The sequence below is a fragment of the Aotus nancymaae genome, unplaced genomic scaffold (assembly GCF_030222135.1).
Source record: "Aotus nancymaae isolate 86718 unplaced genomic scaffold, 86718_ANA_hifiasm-v0.15.2.pri h1tg000004l, whole genome shotgun sequence".
Taxonomy (NCBI): Eukaryota; Metazoa; Chordata; class Mammalia; order Primates; family Aotidae; genus Aotus; species Aotus nancymaae.
The window spans coordinates 24,408,026-24,429,714 of record NW_026988415.1 but is presented as its reverse complement, the minus strand read 5'-3'; the positions used below and the strand labels follow the sequence as shown (position 1 = coordinate 24,429,714).

At 38.7% G+C, this 21,689-nt stretch overlaps 1 protein-coding gene across 1 annotated transcript in view; it reads right to left on the bottom strand.

Annotated features, from left to right (window-relative positions):
• Window positions 1-21,689, bottom strand: part of TENM1 (teneurin transmembrane protein 1) — a 789,930-nt gene that overhangs the window by 55,801 nt on the left and 712,440 nt on the right. Inside the window, exon 25 of the mRNA XM_012475269.3 lies at window positions 17,003-17,157. Within this exon, the coding sequence (XP_012330692.2) occupies window positions 17,003-17,157 (155 nt within the window). The remainder of the gene's footprint in view (window positions 1-17,002; window positions 17,158-21,689) is intronic.

Below are 21,689 nucleotides of genomic sequence, written 5' to 3'. Positions count from 1 at the left end.
AGATATTCATATGATAAAACCAACAAAAGAATAGCTCATTGGGGCCCCCAACAATTTTTATATAATGCAAAGGGGTCCTGAGACCAAAATGTTTGAGAATGGTTATCCTAGAGGAAAGAAACAGTGAAAGATGCCACTCTACTACATAAGGGTTTCATTGAAGCTCATTAAGAGAAAAGCATGTATCCCTCCTAGGATAGTTCCTGGGGCCATAAGCCCTGTCCAAAAGCATACTGATGGAGTGGCTGAAAATCTTCACTTCCTCTAGAGACCCAGTGCCTGATGGGTACCATAAAAGTTTGTTCTTACAGGCTGCCTCAGAACAATCAGCACGTACACACTCTCTATGAGTCTGCTGTGTAATTGCCACTACCTCATCTTAATAACAGGCATAATTGCTCTGAGTTTCCGTAGACCCTTTCTTGCATCTCCTCTCTGAAGCCTCAATTTTGGAAATGGCACTTGTGAATACACAGAATGTTTAACCGCTTCCAGTTTTCAATTTACAGTCAAAGTCATCTATCAGCAGGAGATGAAGGCCCAGTGTGAAAACTACAGAATGTCCTTCAGACTCCACAGCTAATTTGTTTGTAAATTTGATTGTTATTGTAAGGAGAGCATATTGTACATGATGCTACTTACATGATACTTCTTGCCAATTTACTATTTGTATCTCTGTTTCTCGAGTTTTATCATTACAGCTAAAGAAGTTAACCCTCTCAGCCCCTCTCGGTGTGGAGAGAGAAACTTGAAAACTTTACTATATTTTTGTCTTTTAGCCTCTATTTAATTTAATTTTACATGAATTTATTGTATATCTAGCACTGTGGGGGATACACATACAGAAGGAGAGACAACTAGAGTACAGTTCAAGGTGATAAGAAATCAAATTTGAGGCTGCATGATGAGCTCATAAAGTCTGAGGTAATTCAGAGTAAGAACAGGATCTCTGCTGGTCTTAACCCAGTAGGAAGTGGGACTCTTGTCCTCTTGAGAGCCAAGGCTTTGCTTGCATAGGAACCAGAGACTTATAAAGAAACCCCCGGAATCATTCTGCAGTTTTTTTCCGCTGAGAAGTTGCAGAAACTTGTCTGTTGCAGGTTGTTAATATTACAGTATTGGCTTGACAGGACAGACCAAGCTTCCAATTCCCTTTGGCACCTAAAGCAATTTACAGGCCAGAAGTATGACTGCACGGCTTTTATGAAATGGTCTGATTTCATTGATCAGCCACTCTGGGATTATGTTTTCATTTCTGTAGCTACTGCTAACCCTTCTTTCTGTTATAATATTTCAGGAAGAAACTATTAAAAATGTTCACCATGGAGATGTTAAGACATAAGTGGGCTGGGCTCTGAATTGGAAGGTAAACATCACAACACATGATTGTTCTACTCAAAAGTTCATTTCAAGTTAGACTAGAATTCCACAGATTGTCTCTCTCATCTTAACTCTGTAATGTTTCCAAATGATAAGGATGCTAATAAGAGCAGATGGCCTAATGAACATTTAGAGGGAAGATTTAACTGGTCGTGTTTTCATTAGGTCTCCAGTGTGCTTCCGGGTTTTGCCCAGCACTTCCCTGCGTGTAATACACAACTGCACTCACTCAACAGATGGCCCAGCTCAAGCTTCATGCTTCTAGAACTCTGGAGGTTGGCCACCTGACCACTTACCATGTGCACAGAATCATTTAAGGAAGCATACGGGCTACATACTTGAGCCTGAACAAAAGCAAAAGATGGTGATGAATAGTGAGCACCAGAGCTTCAATAAGAGGGGAGGCAAAATCACCCTTACAAACAGCAGCTCTGGCTGAGGTCTCCCAATAACAGATTCTTACAGATTCAGTAATGATAAAATCCTCTGTGACAGTCCACTCTAATTAATGTTTCATCTAAACTGTAAGCATATCTGAGTGACTCCAGCAGCAACAATGACATGAAAATCTAACACCTCATTGCACGGTGTGCTAGTTATTAAACTATTGTTTCAAAGTTCCCAACTCACCCCTTTAAAGATGCTGCTTTGTGATGCTGGGGTTGGGACTTGGCAATCTACATTTTTCTTTTGCCAGCTAGATTTCTGATAGGTCCTGACACGATGGAAAATAAAGAGATTCGGAGAAGCTAAAGGAGGGAGAAGGGACTTGATCCTTCCTGCTTGCTTTCTGTTCCTGTCAGTGTCATCTCAACAGTGGCCCTTCATTCTGGCAGCAGTAGCTGGCTGCACTTCCAGCTCCTTTCCCTACTCTGAGAATCAGTCTCATTATGCTGCCTCAGAGGCACCAGAAGCAACCAGCTGGCATCTTCTTCTCAGAGGACTAGGTCCTACCTCCATGGAGCAAATCCTCCAACTTGGTCCTACCTCCATGGAGCAAATCCTCCAACTTTCTAGGTTCTGACAACCCCAACCTGTTCCCTTTGTTTCACCAGTCAGAGAGATGGTGGCCACTTCCTGCAGATATTATCTCTTGTTTTTTTTTTCCGATCCTCTAACACCTGTGTATCACATTCTCTATACTAAATCCTCTCTGTTAAAATAATGTGCTTTCTGTTTTTCCGACTGCATCTTTTTTTTTTTTTTTTTTTATTTGACACTGAGTCTTGCTCTATCCCCCAGGCTGGAGTGCAGTGGTGTGATTTTGGCTGACTGCAACCTCAGCCTCCTGGGTTCAAGAGATTCTCGTGCTTCAACCCTCTGAGTGGTTGGAATTACAGGTGCCTGTCACCATGTCTGACTAATTTTTGTATTTTTTTTTTTTTTTAGTAGAGACAGGGTTTCACCATGTTGGCCAAGTTGGTCTCGAACTCCTGACCTCAGGTGATCTGCCCACCTTGGCCTCCCAAAATGCTGGGATTACAGGTGTGAGCCACTGCACCCAGCCTCTGACTGCATTTTGACTAATACTCACAATATTACCCCACATACAAGGATAGAGGAACAGCAATACAATATTGTGGGTCAGTGGTAACAGAAAACTAGTAAAGGTGAACAAGAAGTAGCAAGGACCATCTTGGCCCCAGAGAACTTATTAGTTAAATGGTTCCCTTACATATTTACTGGCCTAGGCACTTCCTAAGTATCTAGGTACCGAAGTTGCTATGAAAGTCCAGAAATCCACTGTGCATGGATGTTATAAAGTTGGTTGTGAATGATTTATGCAGAGCTCCCCTGACTCTGGAAACGTCATGTTTATGCCATTATTCTCTAGAAACTTCTCATTCTTGCAATTTTTGAGAATGATTTCAGATGGATCATGTGACTTTCCCATATGTTATTTGGAGACACAGTTCTCTACCAAATGGTTCAGAAAGTTACCCCATAACATTTCTTATGTGCTCAGTTGTTAACAGCAATACATTGGATATTTACTATTAAATTTCTTTAATATTCACTCTTGCTAGTTTTCTTTCAGAAATTGGAATTACTCCTTCAGAATCCTCTCCTCATTGATTTGGACTTGGAAGTGTGTTTTGAGATGCACCAAACGAACCCCCGCTCTTTGTTATGTATCTCAAGATGAACACGTTTCAACAGGTGTAGCCTGTAGGTAAACGTTTTATATGTCCCATGTTTACTTTTGCAAACATACCAACTTTTGCATGAAAAGATGGCACTCCTGCTGACAGCCAAACAACTTTCTCTTTGAGTTGCATTTCCATTTAATAAAGATGGGTTGGCACTGATTCGTGCACTTTCCCCTTTCATAATCAATGAAAGTAGGTTTCATTAATTAAGGAGTAGGTTTAAAGGTCCAGTGTAGTCTGAAATTTAGTTAGGCCAACTGGCTTGCATTGGGACTCAGCACAGTATATTATCTCTGAAACCCAGAGACACTAACCACTGAATTTAGAACCAGATACTTCTGTATCTTACAGAGCTTCAGGTTCACCTCAGGTCATGGTGCCTGCCGAGCAAAATGTGTAGAAGACTGAGTGGTTCAAAATAGGTTTGCAAGACTTGTATCTTGTGACTTGCCCTAAACTTTGAAGATGCTCTTCCTCTGGTGCTTAATAGTTTTAATAAGAGCTAACGTGCCATTGTCCTTTGTGTGGAAAGAGGACACTGCTGAGGGAGTTTTATTTATGTGATAAATTATATTTTCGATATAGCATTGAGCATGGTACTTGACTTTTATTTTAAGGCCCCTGACAACTCTTGCTATTTGCTTGTGTGCAGACATTTCAGCAGAATTTGGATATGCTGGAGCTGAAGATGTTGGCCTGCTGTTCTCTACTAATATAAACGACCTGAGCTGTCACTTTGGAGGGAGCAATGCAAATATCTCTGATAACAGGTTATCATATTGCGATTTTACCTAAGAGATGCAGGCCTGAAAAATGCAGTTAAATAAAAGTTTCAATAAATTTGGAGAAAGGAAACAATATTTAAATGAACTCTGTGGATAATCTCATTGCATTGTTTCTCTCAGGTTATGATTTTGTTAAATTTGGTTTTTTATATAACAGACTTAAGAAAACTGATAGATGTGTTTGAGACTTGAAAATCTTGATAAAAACAGAAGTCATTACTTAGATGAAACAATTCATAAACCAAACTTTCTTCAAAAATCCTAGGATGCTGTTTCATTCTTATGATATATCAGCTTCTTTCCTTTTGATTTCCCGCTTAGCTGGGAGCCTGTTTGTTTTGTCCTGGGAAAGTCATATTCTTCATAGTGACCTAGATAAACTCTGTCTTCTTTCTTATCTACTCTAATGTTTATTTTGTTTGTGTGTGAAATTGACCCACCTAGAATGGCTGCAGGCCACCCACTGAATGAGCTGCTTTTTTACTTCTTGATTTCAAAGAGATGGAGGATGATCTAAAATCTTATATTCACAGATGTATAAAACTCATATTACATTCCAGCCTCAGCTCAATAGTCATCCCAACACTATGTGAAAGTAGAAAGAAAATGAAATATTTGGGGCACCATTCTATGACTATAGTGAACATTCATTAAGTGATCTAGATAGACCTTCACATCAGCGTTAGGGAGATGAAACATTCCTTGAAGGTCACAGCAGGTTAAGACCAGTCTCTGGAACATACGTTTGCTACAGCCCACCACACTCACCTACAGAAAGATATATGCCTCTCTGTAAAAGGTACACCTATGTGAAAAGGACAAGGGAAGATGGTACCATTTCTCTATTAGTTCTAAACTTCTTCTTGGTCCTTTTTATTCTAGTTTTGTAAGTTATCAGTTCAATTCTCTTTTGTGAGTAGAAGGTCAAATACTGCTACTACTATTACTAGTAATAATGATGATGATAAAATAATCTATTGAACACTTATGAGCCAAACACTTTGCTAAGTGATTTGCGCATATTACCTCATTGAATTCATACAACCTCCCTGTGGGGAAAGTAAGGTTATCACCCCCATTTACAGATACAGACTTTTTTCCCAGGGGCACACAACAAACAAGTGATGGATCCAGGATTTAAACCCAGGCAGTCTGTATTCCCACACCATTATGCTTTACTGACTTTACATATTGGTATAATTATGAAGAACAGTATACCCTAAAGGCCTGATTTTGTCTCTTGCATCCTCTATTAAAGGATTAGAGAAAGGTTCCAGAAGGTGTTTTTCTGCATTTGACAGAGCCAGGAGACTAGGTCTGGGCTGCATAAGCAATAAATAACATTATGCAAAAATGCATTTAAATTAGAGACTGACAGCCACAGATACTGCGAAATCAGAAACACCACCTTGCAGACTTATTTGGTTCTTGTGTCCTCCGATTTTAGCAAGTGTATGATGAATCAACAGAAAATATTTCATGAAGATGCCAATTAACATCTTACGTCATCCCTTTTATTTGTAAAGCACTTCATACTTTTCCAAGTGCTTTCACATTAAAAAAGAGAGGCCACTTAATCAACAATTGGGTCATTTATTTAATTAGCCTTCATAAGGAGGAATAATTAACCAGCTCACAATTCTAGTGTCCGTTTTTTACATTTAGTACTGAGTCTGAAATCACAGAGAACCGTCATCTGGGTCAAGAAATAGACAAAAATTATTTAACTTTTTTTCTATATTACCATCTTTCAGAGGAGAGCAGAATAAATGATTCAGAATGAGATGCTATTTTTCTAAAATATAGACATGGTAACTGCAAATAGTGTTTATTTAGCATTATTATGTAATTTTCAGCCATAAGCTCTAATGGATCTCTCATTTACAGGTGAGTAATAATGTGGAGAGCCTCGAGGGACTCTTAAAAAAAAAAGCCTTTTTAATGCTTTTGGTGCTGTTGTCAAATCAGAGTCTAAACAACCCTACCTGCCATCTATGCTCTGTGACAGCATAATTTGATTGCTATGTACAGTGAAGTTTGTGCCACTTTCCTTCCACATGCCTACCTAACTGATGTGGCAAATGTATATATAAAAGCCAAGGTTACATGTAATGCCATATGATCTCTTTTTTTCAGTTCCGATCAGCTCCAACAATTTATAGTTGCAAGTGCCTTTCAAAAAAGAAACTTCTTTCATATGTATTTTCTCATTTGGCTGGCATGACCTCCTTAGGAGACATTACATGCTTTTATCCCACTTTTTAGTGGTGGAGAAACTCAGGCTCAGAGACCTTCATTAACTTGTCTGAGGTCTCGGTGCAAATAAATGGCAGAATATGGACTCACACCCAGGATGGTCTATGTTCCTTCTACTAGAACACTCTAACTTAGTCAAAGGAAAATGGGTGAATTAGGTAATTGTCCAGAGAACTTTGGTAAAACGTGCCTCTGTACTCCTGAAGAAGTATGAATAATTGTTCCAGGCATATAAACATGTCTGGTAGAAAGTTTGCTCATTTTTATTCAGTAGTCATCACTTTCCGATTTAAATGCTTTCACATTTAAGGTAATTGACATATTGAGGTCTTTGAGAAGACTGTGGCTAAGTTAGCAATGCCTTCCTGCTATGGTTGATGTAGACTGAGCTCCCTCTTTATCGTATAGGAACTAACACTTCCTCCACCACTCCCACTTCCGCATTTATAATATGAGCCTTTGGATCAGCAGGAGGAATTGACTGTGACTCGTGGTTTGACCAAGTGCATGTGGCTCAAATGAATAAAACAGAACATTGCTGATTTAGGATGCTTTTGTTTGGACTCCTGCAATAGCCAGTTTCTGAGCAGTTAAAATTGCTGCTCTCTTGTTGTTGTCCAGGCATGAGAACGGTGAAAGAAAATGGGAAAATACACTGGAGGTTTGGTTGGTATGGCTTTTAATGCCATCTAATCTACTAGTTGATAGTTACTATGAAAATGGTTGATTCAATTGGTTAAACGAACCATAACCAATTAGGATAAAGTAAATGTTTGGCATAAGGGCCACCAAATAACTTTTTGGTACCATTCTACTACTCCTTGTGACTCATTAACTTGCTGTTTGATCCGTCCACTCTCTAATCTTCTTTCATCCTTTTTGTCACCTCTCTTTTTTCCCCACCTATTTGTGCCTACTACACACTGATATTACTGGCCTTTGAGAAATGTGTTTTCAAATATTTCAGATATCTAGCTCTCATCTTCCATGTCTTGCTGTTTACCTTCAACTCACTCTTTCCTTCTACCACATGTCCTTGTGTTTGAATTAACTGGAGTGTGGCCAGAGACCTTTTCTTTGCTTTGACAGTGAGATAAGTTCCATAGTCATGGAAACATTGAAAGGGTGTGGTAGGGGTGGAGGTGGTGAGGTTTTCATGTTTGGTGGCAAGAACTTTTAAAATGAACTTTCTTTTTCCCCTGGGAGATCCCTTTATTCAAGCAAACTTATTATAATTCAGATTTTCTTGATTCCCTACAGAGCTTTACAAAATTCACAAGTCTGTCCCTACAGGGAATTTCACTTATAATGGCCTTCATTTGAAAGATCTAATTCTGTTCTCTTTCAGTGTGCACATGGGAGAGTGATGGAAGTGCACAATGAAAAGCAAGTAACCCATGAAGACGTTGTTTCAATATCATCTGTGGCAGTATCACTCAGGATAATGAAGGACATTCTGTAGACATGAAAGGGTTAGCAAGAGAGAGAGAGGGGGAAAGACAATGACAGACGTTAGGCAAGAGTTTAAGAAGGGGAAAAGAGGACGCCTTTTCTGTTAAAAAAATTTTTTTTGAGACATGGTTTTACTCTGTCATCCTGGCTGGAGTGCAGTGGCACAATCACAGCCCACTGGAGCCTTGTCCCTTGGGTTCAGGTGATCGATCCCCTCACCTTAGCCTCCTGAGTAGCTGGGACTATAGGCATGCACCACCATTCCTGGCTAATTTTTGTATTTTTTGTAAAGATGGGGGTTTCGCCATGTTGCCCACACTGGTCACAAACTCCTGAGGCTCAAGCAATCCACCCACCTCAGCCTCTGAAAGTGTTGGGATTACAGGCATAAGCCACTGCACCTAGCCCTTTTCTGTTTTAAAACTACTGGTTTTTTTTTTCTTTTTTTTTTTCACCAAGCTTGCTGTAACTTTTTATGCCTGGATGTTATATATATATATATATATATATATATATATATATACAGATATATTTAAAACAACAGAAAATGCTGAATTCACTTGTATATAATTAAATTGACATGTAGATTTTGAAGAAGAGGCTGCATATTACCCCTTCTATAGAGCTGTGGTTATTTTATCTGAAGCTTGCAAAAAAATCTAAGGACAAGAGAAAGTTGTTTTTTCAGTTATGTAGAGAGCAGAAGACAACCAAGGAAGGCAGAGGCGTGCTGCTTGGGGCAGGTGGTTTAATACTGATGGATGAGAGAGAGGGGAAGGTTTTGTTTTCTCTGTTAAGGAGAATGACCACAGAGAATATTGATTCAAAGTTACTAAAGCCCAAAATGGATGAAGGGATTGTAAAAGAGCATCTAAATTCTTTAACTGAGTTCAAGTTTTCCAGCTAAGAAGGATCACTCCTTAGAGAGAACTTGCAAATGGGGTTTAGAACTCTTTTTGAGTAATTATTGAGAAATAGTGGGCACTAAAAGATTAGAAATGGTTAAATATAGTTCTGACTTCAAGAAGAATCAGAAATTTGCCCCACAACCTGCATGGAGGGAGCTTTATGTTGATTTAGAAAAGATCTTCAGTTGTATTATTAAACAGCTTTTTTTTTTAACTTTCAGATGAGGAAACGATGTTTATAGATACTGTGACTAGAAACAGATTTTTTCAAGTGGTTCTTATTTCCTTTTAAACAGTTGCCAACTTGGTAAGGTTTCTCATGATAAATTTAAGGATCACCTGGGGTAAATATTGGTGAAGAGAGTAGCTTTCAAACTTGTTTTGACTGTGACACTCACTAAGAACTGTATTTTACACCATTATCCAGTTGAAATAAAAGTTTTGTGAAACAATACTCATCCTCATTACATGTGATACACCTTGATTTTTAAAACCGTGTTTCACCTTTTAAAAAACTGGTCATAGGTCATTATATTGATTTCCCGATTCATTATGAGGAGTCACAACGAATAGGTGAGAGTTCAAACACATGGGTTCATAATCTAACAGATAACTAGTCTACTGGTGCCACAATTGCATCTATCTATCCATCAATTTTATAATGGATGAAGGCATAGAAAGCATTCATCAAATCCACAGGCGACACTAGGCTGGGAAGGATAGTGAAAATATTAGATAGTGAAACTATTAGAAGAGTACAAAGAAATGGACTAACTCAAACAACATGGAATTGAATAGAGACTAAGGTAGGACCCAGCAGTATGTTGTAAATCACTAATGTTGCAAGTATAAGATGAGGAGGTGGGAATGAGAGATGTGAATTTTTAGTTCTCTGTAATCACATCACATCACATCACATCATATGTCAAATGTATGATACAGCTATGAAAAAATTCCAGTCAACTTTAGCTGGAGTTTTCTAATCTGTGCTCTTTATTTCTTTAGCATTTTGCAAAAGCGCCTTTGGGGTCACCATGCAAGCTACCATTGCATGGAAGTAAGCTTGAATAAAGAAGCTTCTGGAACACCACCTCTTGTCTGAATCTGCTGTTTGCCTCTATTTTATAAACTGAGACTTATTTGTTTGAAGTAAATACTCTGTGGCTAAAATTTTTTTTTTTTTTTTGGATAATCAATGGGCAAAAGGAACAGAAACAATATGGAAAGGGAGTTGTGGCAGTTCCCATTGTACCTCTGAGCAGTCAGAGCACATCTGGATTATTTTATTCATTTCTGGAAGCCATGCTTTCAAAGAGAAATAGCTAAATGGGTATACGTTTAGAGAAGAGTGAGGAGAATGGTGAAGGAACTCAAAACCATGTCAAATGAGGTATAGTTAAATGAATTGGGAATGTGACTTAAGAGGCGTGAAAGAGTTGTGTTCTTGTACTGAGAGGGCTGTCATGTGGAGGAGGCAGTTTGATGTAGTTTGGTGAAAATAATGTGGGCTTTGGCATCAGGTTGACCAGGTTCGAATTCCACCTCTGCCGCTTATTGGTTGTGTGACCTTGACCAAGTTACTCAATTCCTCTGAATCTTGTTTTTCATCTGTATTAAAAACAGGGGAACATAATACCTATCTTGAAGGATTGTCATGAGGATTAAATATGATAACATATATAAATGTACCCAGTATAGCGCTTGGTTCACTAGTAGATTGATCTCATAGAAATTAGGTTAAATTTATAATTCAAGGCCTGAATAGTAAGACTAGATGGTTAAAGGAGGACGAAAAGTTAAAGGGATTCAAGAAAGCTTGTAGTCAGAGGCATTCAAAGATGGAATGTGCTGCCTGGGGGAGGTAGTAAATTCCCTATCACAAGAAGCATTTGAAAATAGGTTGGATTGTTACTACATGGTCAGAATATTCTGGAGGGGAGTCAAGCATCACATCAAATGACTGAGAAGAGTAAGATTCCTAGTGGACTAGTTCAATAGATACAGTATATGAGGACAAAGTTTGCTTCTCCAAAGAATGTTACCTTCCTTCCTGTATAACTATGGATGATACTTCCACTACCCCTGTTAAGCCCATATGACAAATAGGTGCTATTGGAAACCAGTGGGAAACATACAAATCATCCAATAAGCATTTATGAAACACTGGCTTTGTATCTGGATGCTCTAGACAAACACCTCAAAGTGTATACCTTATGGGCAGTGGGTCAATAGGATTACCTATGCATGCAAAAGGTCCATTTTGCTTGTGTATCTCCTATTGGGCTAACTTTTGGAAAAGCATTAGGCTGGCTCCAAGCAGTAACTTGCTATCCCACCAAGAAACTTGCTCTAACTCTCAATTCCATTCTAGTCAGGCATCAGATGGAAGTGAGTTACCAGAGCAGGATGATTCAAAAGCAGCAACAGAAATAAAGCACCCAGTCTCTTCATAATCAACTCATCTCCTGAAGTGGAAGGTCTGGTTGCTTACAGCAGTGCTTACAAAGGGCAGTTATGCTTCACAGTGTATACTGAGAGCTCATTTTCACATTTCAGTAAATCAAAAAAAGATATTGATTTTGAACAAATGGATGATTTTATTGTCAAAGCAAATTTCATTTCTTGAGATGATTAGATTTTATTAAACTCTTTCCGAAGTGCCAATAAACACACATTCTGTGAATAAACAGCGTATTCTTCAACCAAGTGACATTTGTCACTCAGCTAAATGCAGTGATATCTGGTCATTTCCAATTGTCACTGAAAAAATGGAGGTTGGAAAAATGCATACTTGGGTTCAGAAAGCGTGTGCCAAAATCTTAGTTATATCATTCAATAACTCCATGGTCATAGCACAATACATAATCCTTCTGACTAACAGTTTTCTCTGCCAGATGGGGATAATAATACCCACCTCTCAAGGGTGGTTGGGTTGTGGAGATGAAATGGAATAGTGTAAATAAGATTCTTAGCATAGTTCCTGGCACACAGCTCTCTATAAGTGGTAGCAGTTATTCTTAGACTTACTATAGGACTTAATGACCTGCTAAAGATTAGGACAAGTCCTGAGAACTGATTCTTGTTGGGGCTTAGGTTTGCCACAGAAAAGTGCAGAAGATGAAGGCAAGTAAGAGGAAGAGGACCATTTTCTCACATCACTTTCTAACCTCCATACGTACTATGCTAGCATAGAGGGGCCCTTCTTTGTTGGAGATCTTTTGGTTTTGAAATGCTGGAAAGGTAACAAGAAACTTTAGAAATTTGGTTGTATTTCTGTGGCAAGACCTTCTTGGAGTTGGAAGGAACCTTGAGAAAACAGTTGGTCATCTTCCTTTCTCCAGAGGGATCTGTATGTCAAGTACTCATACATTATTGCTATCCAATATTTGCTTGAAAAGTTTCAAAAGGTGGGAACTCCACAATTTTTTTTTTGATAATATATGATGCTGCCACATAGTGTTAGAAACAGTAACAGTAAGCTTTCCTTAAGGCCTGATTCAAATCTTCATGCTGCAGCATAGGCCTCTATTTTCTCTCCTGTTCATTCCTGTCAGCAGAAACCATGCACTCTCATTTAGACATTTGTTCGTGCCCTCACACATCAATATATTTTGATTTACTGAAATATGAAACTGAGCACTGTGTAAGCTCAGCTGGATCACTGTAAGTACTACTATAAACAACTGGGGCTTTGCTCTTGGGTATTATGAAGTTCCCTGCTCAGCTTTCTTCTCTCTAGCTGAAGATGGCCCATGTTCTTAAGTACAGTCATGGGAAACATCGGTTGCCAATCTGTCACAGTTGTCTAAACAGATGGGAAGCTCTGGTCAGAACGGCTGAGCATCTAGGAAGCTGTGTCACACACAGGCTTTCTCCTGGTAAACACTCTATCCACTCACCCATCAATTTCATTCAGCGTTCTCCAGCTTTAGTCCACCCATGCCACACCTGGGTGCTGATTTGCCCACACCTGGGAGCTGATTTGCTTCAATGCCAAAGCCTCTTCTTCCCAGCCAAACATCTCAAAGAAGTGATCTATTTCCTGGTTCTCCATTTCCTCACTTCCTTCTACTCTGCCACTGCTATCTGACTCTCATTAATTAGCACTCTATCAAAGGCACTCTTATCAGAGGTGTTAATGCTGTAAAATCTAATGGCTTCTTTAAAAAGCACCTCATTTTTCATGATCCCTAAGCAGCATTTGATACTGACCGTTCCCTTCCTCTTGAAAAGCTTGCTTCTCTTGGCTTTTTTGACACCTTTGTGGTTTTCTTCCTACTTGCTAGTTCTCTTTCTCTCAGCCTCCTTTGTGGGTTGTCATTCCTCAGCTTTTTCTTGAATACTAGTGTCCCTCAGTTTGGTCTTAAGCCTTCTCCTCTTTTTATGCTATGTACCCTCCGTAAGAGAGCTTATTATTCACTCCCGTATTTACCAGTACTGTGAGTAAACTAATAACAATCACAACTCTAATCTGTAGTTAGACCTCAAGGTTTAAACCTTTACCCAATTTCCTGTCAGATATCCTTATCTGAATGTCACACAGGCACCTCAATATACCCCAAACTGAACTTATCATCCAACCATCATGCAAACCTGCTTCTCTTCCTCTTGTATTCCCTGTCCCCGTGAATGGTACTACCATCTGCATGCTCCCTCAATTCTGAAATTGTCAGTCAACAAGTTCTCTTATATTAGCTCCAATGTTTTATGACTCTATCTAGCTTTCTCAATCTATACTATGATATTTTAGGTTCAGCCATTAATATTGCTGGCCTATGTAGTCTGCATAAAGCTGAGCAGTGTCATGGAAAGTCTCATCTAGGGTTGTATCGCAAAGAAATAACAACCGAACATTTAAAAAGCATTGGAAATAAACTTAATTTTTACAGGAGTCCCTTGGAAAGGGACTGATCATTTCTATATTGATATGTTTTGTCCTTGTCATACCTGGATTACTTCAATTGCCTCTTAAGTGTTCTCCCTGTCTCTAGGGTTATTTTGCTTCACTTGGTTCTCCATACAACAGCTAGAATAATCTCTTAAAACTGATTTCCATGCTTAATACTATTTTAAAAATGCATTTCCCTTCTTAATGTCGTTATTTTCTCCTCATTGTCCAGTATAACTCCATTATGCTTATAAGACCCTTCACCATTCACTCCCACTTACCTCTCTAGCATCATCTCTCACTTCTGTTTCATATTCTTTTCACCATAGTGTCCTTTTGGTTCAGGTATAGATGTTAACTGTATCTGCTGAGCACTTCCTATGCATGTTCCAGGAACACACAGTCTACTGTGGGAGACCAGTTGGATACATAGTTTGCCACCAAAGAATAAATTACATTTAAGCATGGTGGTACTAGATTGCAGTAAGGGAATGAAACAACAGTGAGGACTACAACCATCAAGGAAGGTTCCCATGGAAGAAATGAGGTGTGAGGAAGATGGGAATGGGATTTGGATCAGCAGAGGTACTTCCAGACTGGGGGAATGGGTCCATGAGAAGTAGGCCTCTAATAAAGATTGAGGGTTATAACCTGGACACTGATCAGTACAGTCTCCTTGTTCTGAACCAGTCTGGGTGGACAAATTGGAGTTACTCTTTAGTGTGTCTCAGGTACAAAACAGGAAATGGTGGATAGCAGCAGAGTTACTGGCCAAATAACTTGGACATAAAACTTGCTTTCTTTCCTGGGAAATCCTACTGGCTTCTACCATCCCCTTCTCATACCACACAACCTACCCTGCCTCCAAAAAAATCTACTGTATCTCTAAAGCTAAAGTTGTGTAAAGAAGGGCTGCTTCAGAGCAACTGAGGCTTGGAATGAAATGCCATAAAGTTTCTGTCTCCTGGTTTCCAGGGTTTCTTTTCAGTAGGGTATATTGTACATCCCAACCTGAAAAGAATGAGGAAGATTTTATGGTGGGAATTATGTTTGGAAAGTGTCATGTGAAAAAGAACCCTTCTCATGGTGATGATGATCATATGTTTGCTCTACTAAGACAAAGAATTCTCTTTTCAACATAACTTTTCTACACTGAAACAGAAAAGTTGTTTCGAGTTGACTGATTGCAATACTAAGTGCCCTATTTTAAGTTAAAAATATCCCACAAGTGAATCATACATGTGCATCTTCTCTCTCCCCCTTCCCCTATACAAATACATTTATACCCTTCTTTATTGCCATAAATAATGCTACTTTTTCTTGCCTTCTGCAGCATTTTGAATCATGGAAAGTTAGACTATTCTAGGACTTGATAGCCTGATCTACTCAAATCTCTATTAAAAATGGTTTGTTCATTTTGTCAGTTTTCCAGGCCCAATTCCCCATTTCATTTTTGTAGTTGAGTGTATTTAAGCATTTCTTGAGTTTCTGGAGCAGGGCAGGGGCACAGAGAGAAGAAGAAACCCAAAATAGGCACATTTCTAGTGTTTTATAGAGATGTATGCTCAAGGTGGGTGGAGGTGGCAGGAGATATTAGTCAATGACTAAAGCAAGGTTTCTGAGGGGTGTGTTTCTTTTACTTACTAATATGGTTTGGTTGTGTCCCCACCCAAATCTCATCTTGAATTCTAACTCCTACAATTCCCACATGTTGTGGGAGGAACCTCGTGGGAGGTGATTGAATTATGGGGGCGGGTGTTTCCTGAGCTGTTCTCCTGATAGTGCAGGAGTATCATGATATCTGATGGTTTTCAAAATGGTAGTTTCCCTGCACAAGCTCTTGTTTGCCTGCTACCATCCATGTAAGACATGACTTGCTCTTCCTTGCCTTCTGCCATAATTGTGAGGCCTCCCCCACCATGTGGAACTGTAAGTCCAATAAATCTCTTTCTTTTGTAAATTGCCCAGTCTCTGGTATGTCTTTATCAGTAGCATAAAAATGGACTAATACATTTACCGTTTTCCTAAGTTTTAGGTGGTATGACAAATGAAGCAACAGGAATATAACTGTGGGGGACACTGCTCATTGCCACCCCAATAGCAACCCCTTACTCCCTGCTAACAGAACTCTGATTTTGGTTTAAGAATCAGGTAGCAATATGCTCAGGAAAGGGGATCCACTTCTGAAGGGTCTGAACCCACTATGGAATCCCATTTCCCCTTTTCCAGTGACTGGTGAAGGCATGGGCATGTGACTCAATTCTGGCCAATGTGACACAAGAAGGAAATCTGCTGGCATCTTTGCCTATCTTTGGACGTCTCATTATGTAAGATAAATAAACCTTACTGTTTAAACAACTTTTAGACAAGTATTTTATTACTGCAGCCAAGACCATCCTCTCTGATACAGTGATCAATTTGAAAACTCTCGACATCCACTTTAATGTTTTTGAAAAGATTATTTAATAATCTACTTTATTAGAGTCACAGATTTATAGAATGTTAGAGCTGGAATGTTTGAGGACTGTCTAATCTATTTCCTTCATTTCTTGTTTCTGCAGACTAAGAAAGGCATACACTGAATGTTGGGACTATGCTGTATGCTCTATAATCTCTTTAAATGTCGAATACTGATTTTGTAGAATTGTGGTAAAATCAGAATTTTGGACCCAGATGAGAGCTACGCTAAATTTTCTTTTATCCTCACTGGCTTAAAAAAGAATTTCCTAAATAACAGTAAAATAGATCTCAAAGGGGATGTTGCTTTTAGTTAAGAAAACTTCCAAACACCCTAGAAATAGCTATTTATATATGTGTGAATAACAATATGCTTATATATTTATTTAAAAAGATGTCTAAAGAGCCTTCATAGTCACTTTTTTTTTCCAAATTTCAGTCACTGTTTCATTTTAAAAAATAAAATCACATATCTTGGAAATATTCAATAAATGAGATTGGCCTTACCCTCTGATTAATTCAAATTTGAGAGATTTTACTTAATTGTATGTTAATATTCTACCTGGCATTACTTCCATCCTTGCTTACCATTTTGAGTAATTTCTGATATCTGGTATTATAACAGATATACCAAGCTTCCATTCTACCTAATTTCTGCATGAGAAAATTGTTATCCATTTCCATGATGCCAAATGACGATAGCACTTGAAAACCAGTGGTGCCTACCTGAGTGATGTCCATTCCTGAGTCACAGCTCAGTGGTTGTGTGGAAGTCAGACCGTTTGAGCCGATTACAGTTGTGATCACGGCATTCTCATCAATTCTGCGAATCATAGTCCCATCCACAAAGTAAATGAATCCATGCCTATCAACTGTGATGCCTGTTGAGAAAGAGCAAATGAGCATTAGTAGTCTAGTGAATCACATTTGCACTAAGTTCAGTATTTTGAAAAAAGCCATAGCAATGGAAAGGCATTTTAAAGACATATAGATTCAATTTTGCTCAACACAGACAGGACAAGTAATAGGAGAGGTTTGTTGAGGCATACATTCACTTCTTTGTGTATTGAGAAGAAATGACGAAAAGTAACATACGGAGAAAAAGCCAGGTCTAATAATTTTGTTTTGTCCAGTTTTATACTTCCACCCCCTTGATACCTGCTTGCCCCACAAACAATAAAAAATCATCTTTAAGATAAATGGGAAAAGACAAAGGAGACAATGTATATTACATTTCTTTTAGGGTGCTGATGCACAGGCTGCTGCTTATTTTCATGATTGCATTAGGAAATAACTGACTTGAAAAGCATTAAAACTATTTTCATCAATTCACAATTTGTTAAAAGGGAGTTTGTAACAACTCTGATAAACTGGGCTGAATTTTTTTTCTCCATATTATCTATTAAAAAGGGATTGGAGAGCAAAATTACAGTATCACAAAGGGAATGGCTAAGTTTCTAGAAAAGATAAAAGCTGATAAAATTTTCACAGTATTTTTACATACTGTGTCAATTATAGCCTGGTTTCTTAAAATTTTTATTATAATAGCAGTTAGAAGGCTTGGGTTCTAATACTGAATACATCACTTACAACTAATGTGTGACTTTTATTGAGTCATTCATTTGCAAATTTCAGACTCCTCTTTGGTAACATAGGGACAGGATGATCTGCCTTACTTAGCTAAAGTGATCTACTGCTCTGGTTTGCCTGGGACTGAGGCAGGGCTCAGTTTTAAAAATAGGACCATCCTTGACAAGCTGGTTACTCTACATCTAGGTTTTTTTTTTGGTTATTGTTTTTTCTTTCTTTCTTTTTTTTTTTTTGAGAGGGAGTTTTGCTCTTGTTGCCCAGGCTGGAGTACAATGGCATGATCTTGGCTCACTGCAACCTCCACCTCCCAGGTTCAAGCAATTATCCTGCCTCAGCCTCTTGAGTAGCTGGGATTATAGGTGCCGCCAGCACGCCTGGGTAATTTTTTGTATTTTTAGTAGAGACGAGGTTTCACTATGTTGACCAGGCTGGTCTCGAACTGACCTCAGGTGATCCCTCCCTTGGCCTCCCAAAGTGCTGGGATTACAGGCGTGAGCCACTGCACCCGGCCCTAGGTTGTTATATCATATGAAATAATACATACAAAAAGTATCAGCTACACTTTAAGAACATATGGCTCTACTCCTATTTCCCTTGGTGCTTTTGACAGTGCTCTTGAAAATAACCACATGGAATTTTTCAAACTAGTCTACAATTTAGTCTTTTCCTCTCTTCCCTTTATTTAGGTCTGGTGAAACTCATTGAGTGGATGTTAAATTCAGAATTTCTGTGCTAACAAGCATGTCCTTTTAACACAACACAACACACTCACACACACACACACGAATTTTCTGGCAAAATGTGAACTCATCTAAAGTCAATTTATAAACCCAACTTAATAAACTGCTTTTAGATGAGCTAATTCATTGTCAGGAAGTTAATATTAAGACTTGACTTTATGGTATACTTTGATTAATCCTGATGTTCCTCATGAAGTATTAATCCTTAACATCTATAAAAGTTGCAAATTCATTTTAACGTCCCCTTAATACTTTTAAAGTCATCTATGTTTTGGTGAGTTCTCCAAGGAAACCAGCGTATCCAAACAAGGGAATTCCATGTTCATAAATCCCTTTATAATTTTTAGAGGTATAAGGACCCTTAAGGTGGTTTACAAAAAGACTTTTAAGACTGGGGCAGGTCAAATGATTATGGCATATGAACAATTACTTAATTTCCAGAACATTTTGGATGAGGATGAGCCAAGGGGAACTTCTGCTTGTTATTTTTGTGTTTTGGCAAAATCAATTTCTTGATTGCTTAAAATTTGGTGTGGTTTGTGGCAGGCCTATTATTTAGGACCACCTTCTGCGACCTCTGTATTAAATATCACTGAGTATAAAATTTCAAATTTGGCTGTTACAATAGGATGGACTGAAAGATCAAGACTCAAGTCTGGAGACAGAAAGGCTGAGAGGAGATGTGCTCGACATGTACGAAATCATGAATCACTTCCTCAACGCTATGATTACTACATCATAGTGAATGCCACTATGCTAGGCTCTGTGAGGGTATAAAGACAAAGAATCTGGCGACACTGAAACTAAGACTAAGGAACACTCTGAAACTTTAGTAAGTTAAGGATATTAAAAATAAAATGAAGTGTTGCTCTTATGAGGAGGTAGTAAAATTAGAGGATCTGATACTCTAAAAATTTGAGCAGGTTCACAAAAGGTATAAAGAAATAAATGTATTCTTTCTTTCTTTTTTTTTTTTGAAACAGAGTCTTGCTCTGTCACCCAGGAGGATGGAGTGCAGTGGCATGATCTCAGCTCACTGCAACCTCCGCCTCCCAGATTCAAGCGATGCTCCTGTTTCAGCCTTCCGAGTAGCTGGGACTACAGGTGCCTGACACCACGCCTGGCTAATTTTTGTATTTTTAGTAGAGACAGAGTTTTTCACCATGTTGGCGAGGCTGGTCTCAAACTCTTGACCTCAGGTGATCCACCCGCCTCAGCCTCCCAAACTGCTAGGATTACAGGTGTGAGCCAATGGCCCAGCCAAATGTATTCTTAACTAGTATTTGTGGGAAGGTCTTCACATCTCTATGCTGATATCAGGGAGGAGAATTCTTTTCCTTGACTACCACACTTCTCATCCCATCAGAGTGCAAAGTTTGGGCTGATCCAGGGAGGATAATCTGGGACTTTACATAGTTTTCTTACTTTTAATTTTTGTGAAGCTCTAAACACCGTGAACTTTCTCTCCGTTCATGTCAGCTGAGTTCCGCAGACTAGTGCCCTTTGAAATAAGTTTGGGCTTATTAAATACTATTTGCCTTCAGGGCTGATTCTGCTGACAGTTTCTGGAATGTTTTCCTTTCATATATTTGTGTAGTAACTTCTTTTATCATGGTCCAAATTCCAAACATAATTCCTTTTCATTGAGAAGCTTTAATTAACTTTGATTGGATTACACTTATGTTTGGAGTTGAAAAAGAAATAGGAGAAAAGGCTTTGAGGAAACTGTGATAGGTGCTTAATAAATGTTCCTAGGCATATTTTATATGTACATATTTTCCTCTCATTTGCCTTCCCTTACCAACCAATCAACCAACAAACACATCAGTTCCCCAAACAACAATTTTGCAACCTCCTTACTGGTGAAGTTTAAGGGGTATTTAACTTTCACTGAGGGTAAAAACCAAATTGGAAACCCCAGGCAGGAAAAAGAGAATAATTTTTGTCCATCATTTGGGGAGATTTCCCCTCCCCTAATGCTTATTGTTATAACCCAGGGATAGTGATGATGCAGTAGATATATTATTGCTTGTCAGAATGAGTGAAAGGAAGTGACACATTTCCAGTATATATTTTAAGCTTTATTCTTCAGAGATGGGCATGTGAGTGATTTCAGATCACATAAAGCCATCTGGGGCTAGCAAGATCTGCAGATTCAATTTACTTTCCAATTTTGATATTGTTGTACCCAGATCTCCAAACCTTGGTAACCAGTGTTGTGGGCATAATTTGTTCCAATGGTCATGTTCATTGATGTGCTCACTGACAGCATTTTCATCAGCACTTAAAACACAATCAGAGGTACAGTCTTTGGATGAGAAAAGATTTAAAGATTTAAGCTGTCCTAAGAACACCACTTCTAGGTTTAAAAATTTTGAACCAGAATTCATTTTCAAAGCAAGTAAAAATATAGAGATCTCTGATATTAACACAAGCTTAGGCAGTGACGCGAGGCAGGTGGGGGTGGAAACGGGAAGAAAACACACAATAGCTTTAGTCCCCTCGATTTAAATTTGAATTTAAAAATCCCCCTGCACCAAGGAAAACATTGGCCTCAGATGCCCAGACAGCGTGTTTAGCTTGGTGCACATTTTTACATTTGAGAGAAAATAAATAAATCCTTGTAAATTAGTGCGTATAATGAAAGCACTGACAGACCATAACCTGGAAGTGTGAATGGTGCTGTCTCCATTCATCAGCATTAAGCCCTAACAAGCTCTTTCTATGGAGAGATCTGCTCATAAATAAAGTGCGTCTTGTAAAAAAATTATTCAGAAAATCCCATGTAAAGTAGGGGATATTATATAATATCTGATTTGCAGGCTCTTTTCTCTGCGAAGCATTGCTCTGTATGAAACAGTTGCAAATTATAGGCAAAATTATTTGACTTCTTCCCTTGTCTTATTATCCTCCAATGAATAAATACTACAATTCTTAAGAAGACAATTGCCTAAAGCTGGGGCAGACTGGATAGTTACTTATAAATTTATCACCTATGAGGGGAAAAAGACGCTACTGATCAATACTGAAGGACCAGGGGCATCCTGATGTAATCACTGAGAGTCCAGATGTGGCGGTTAATA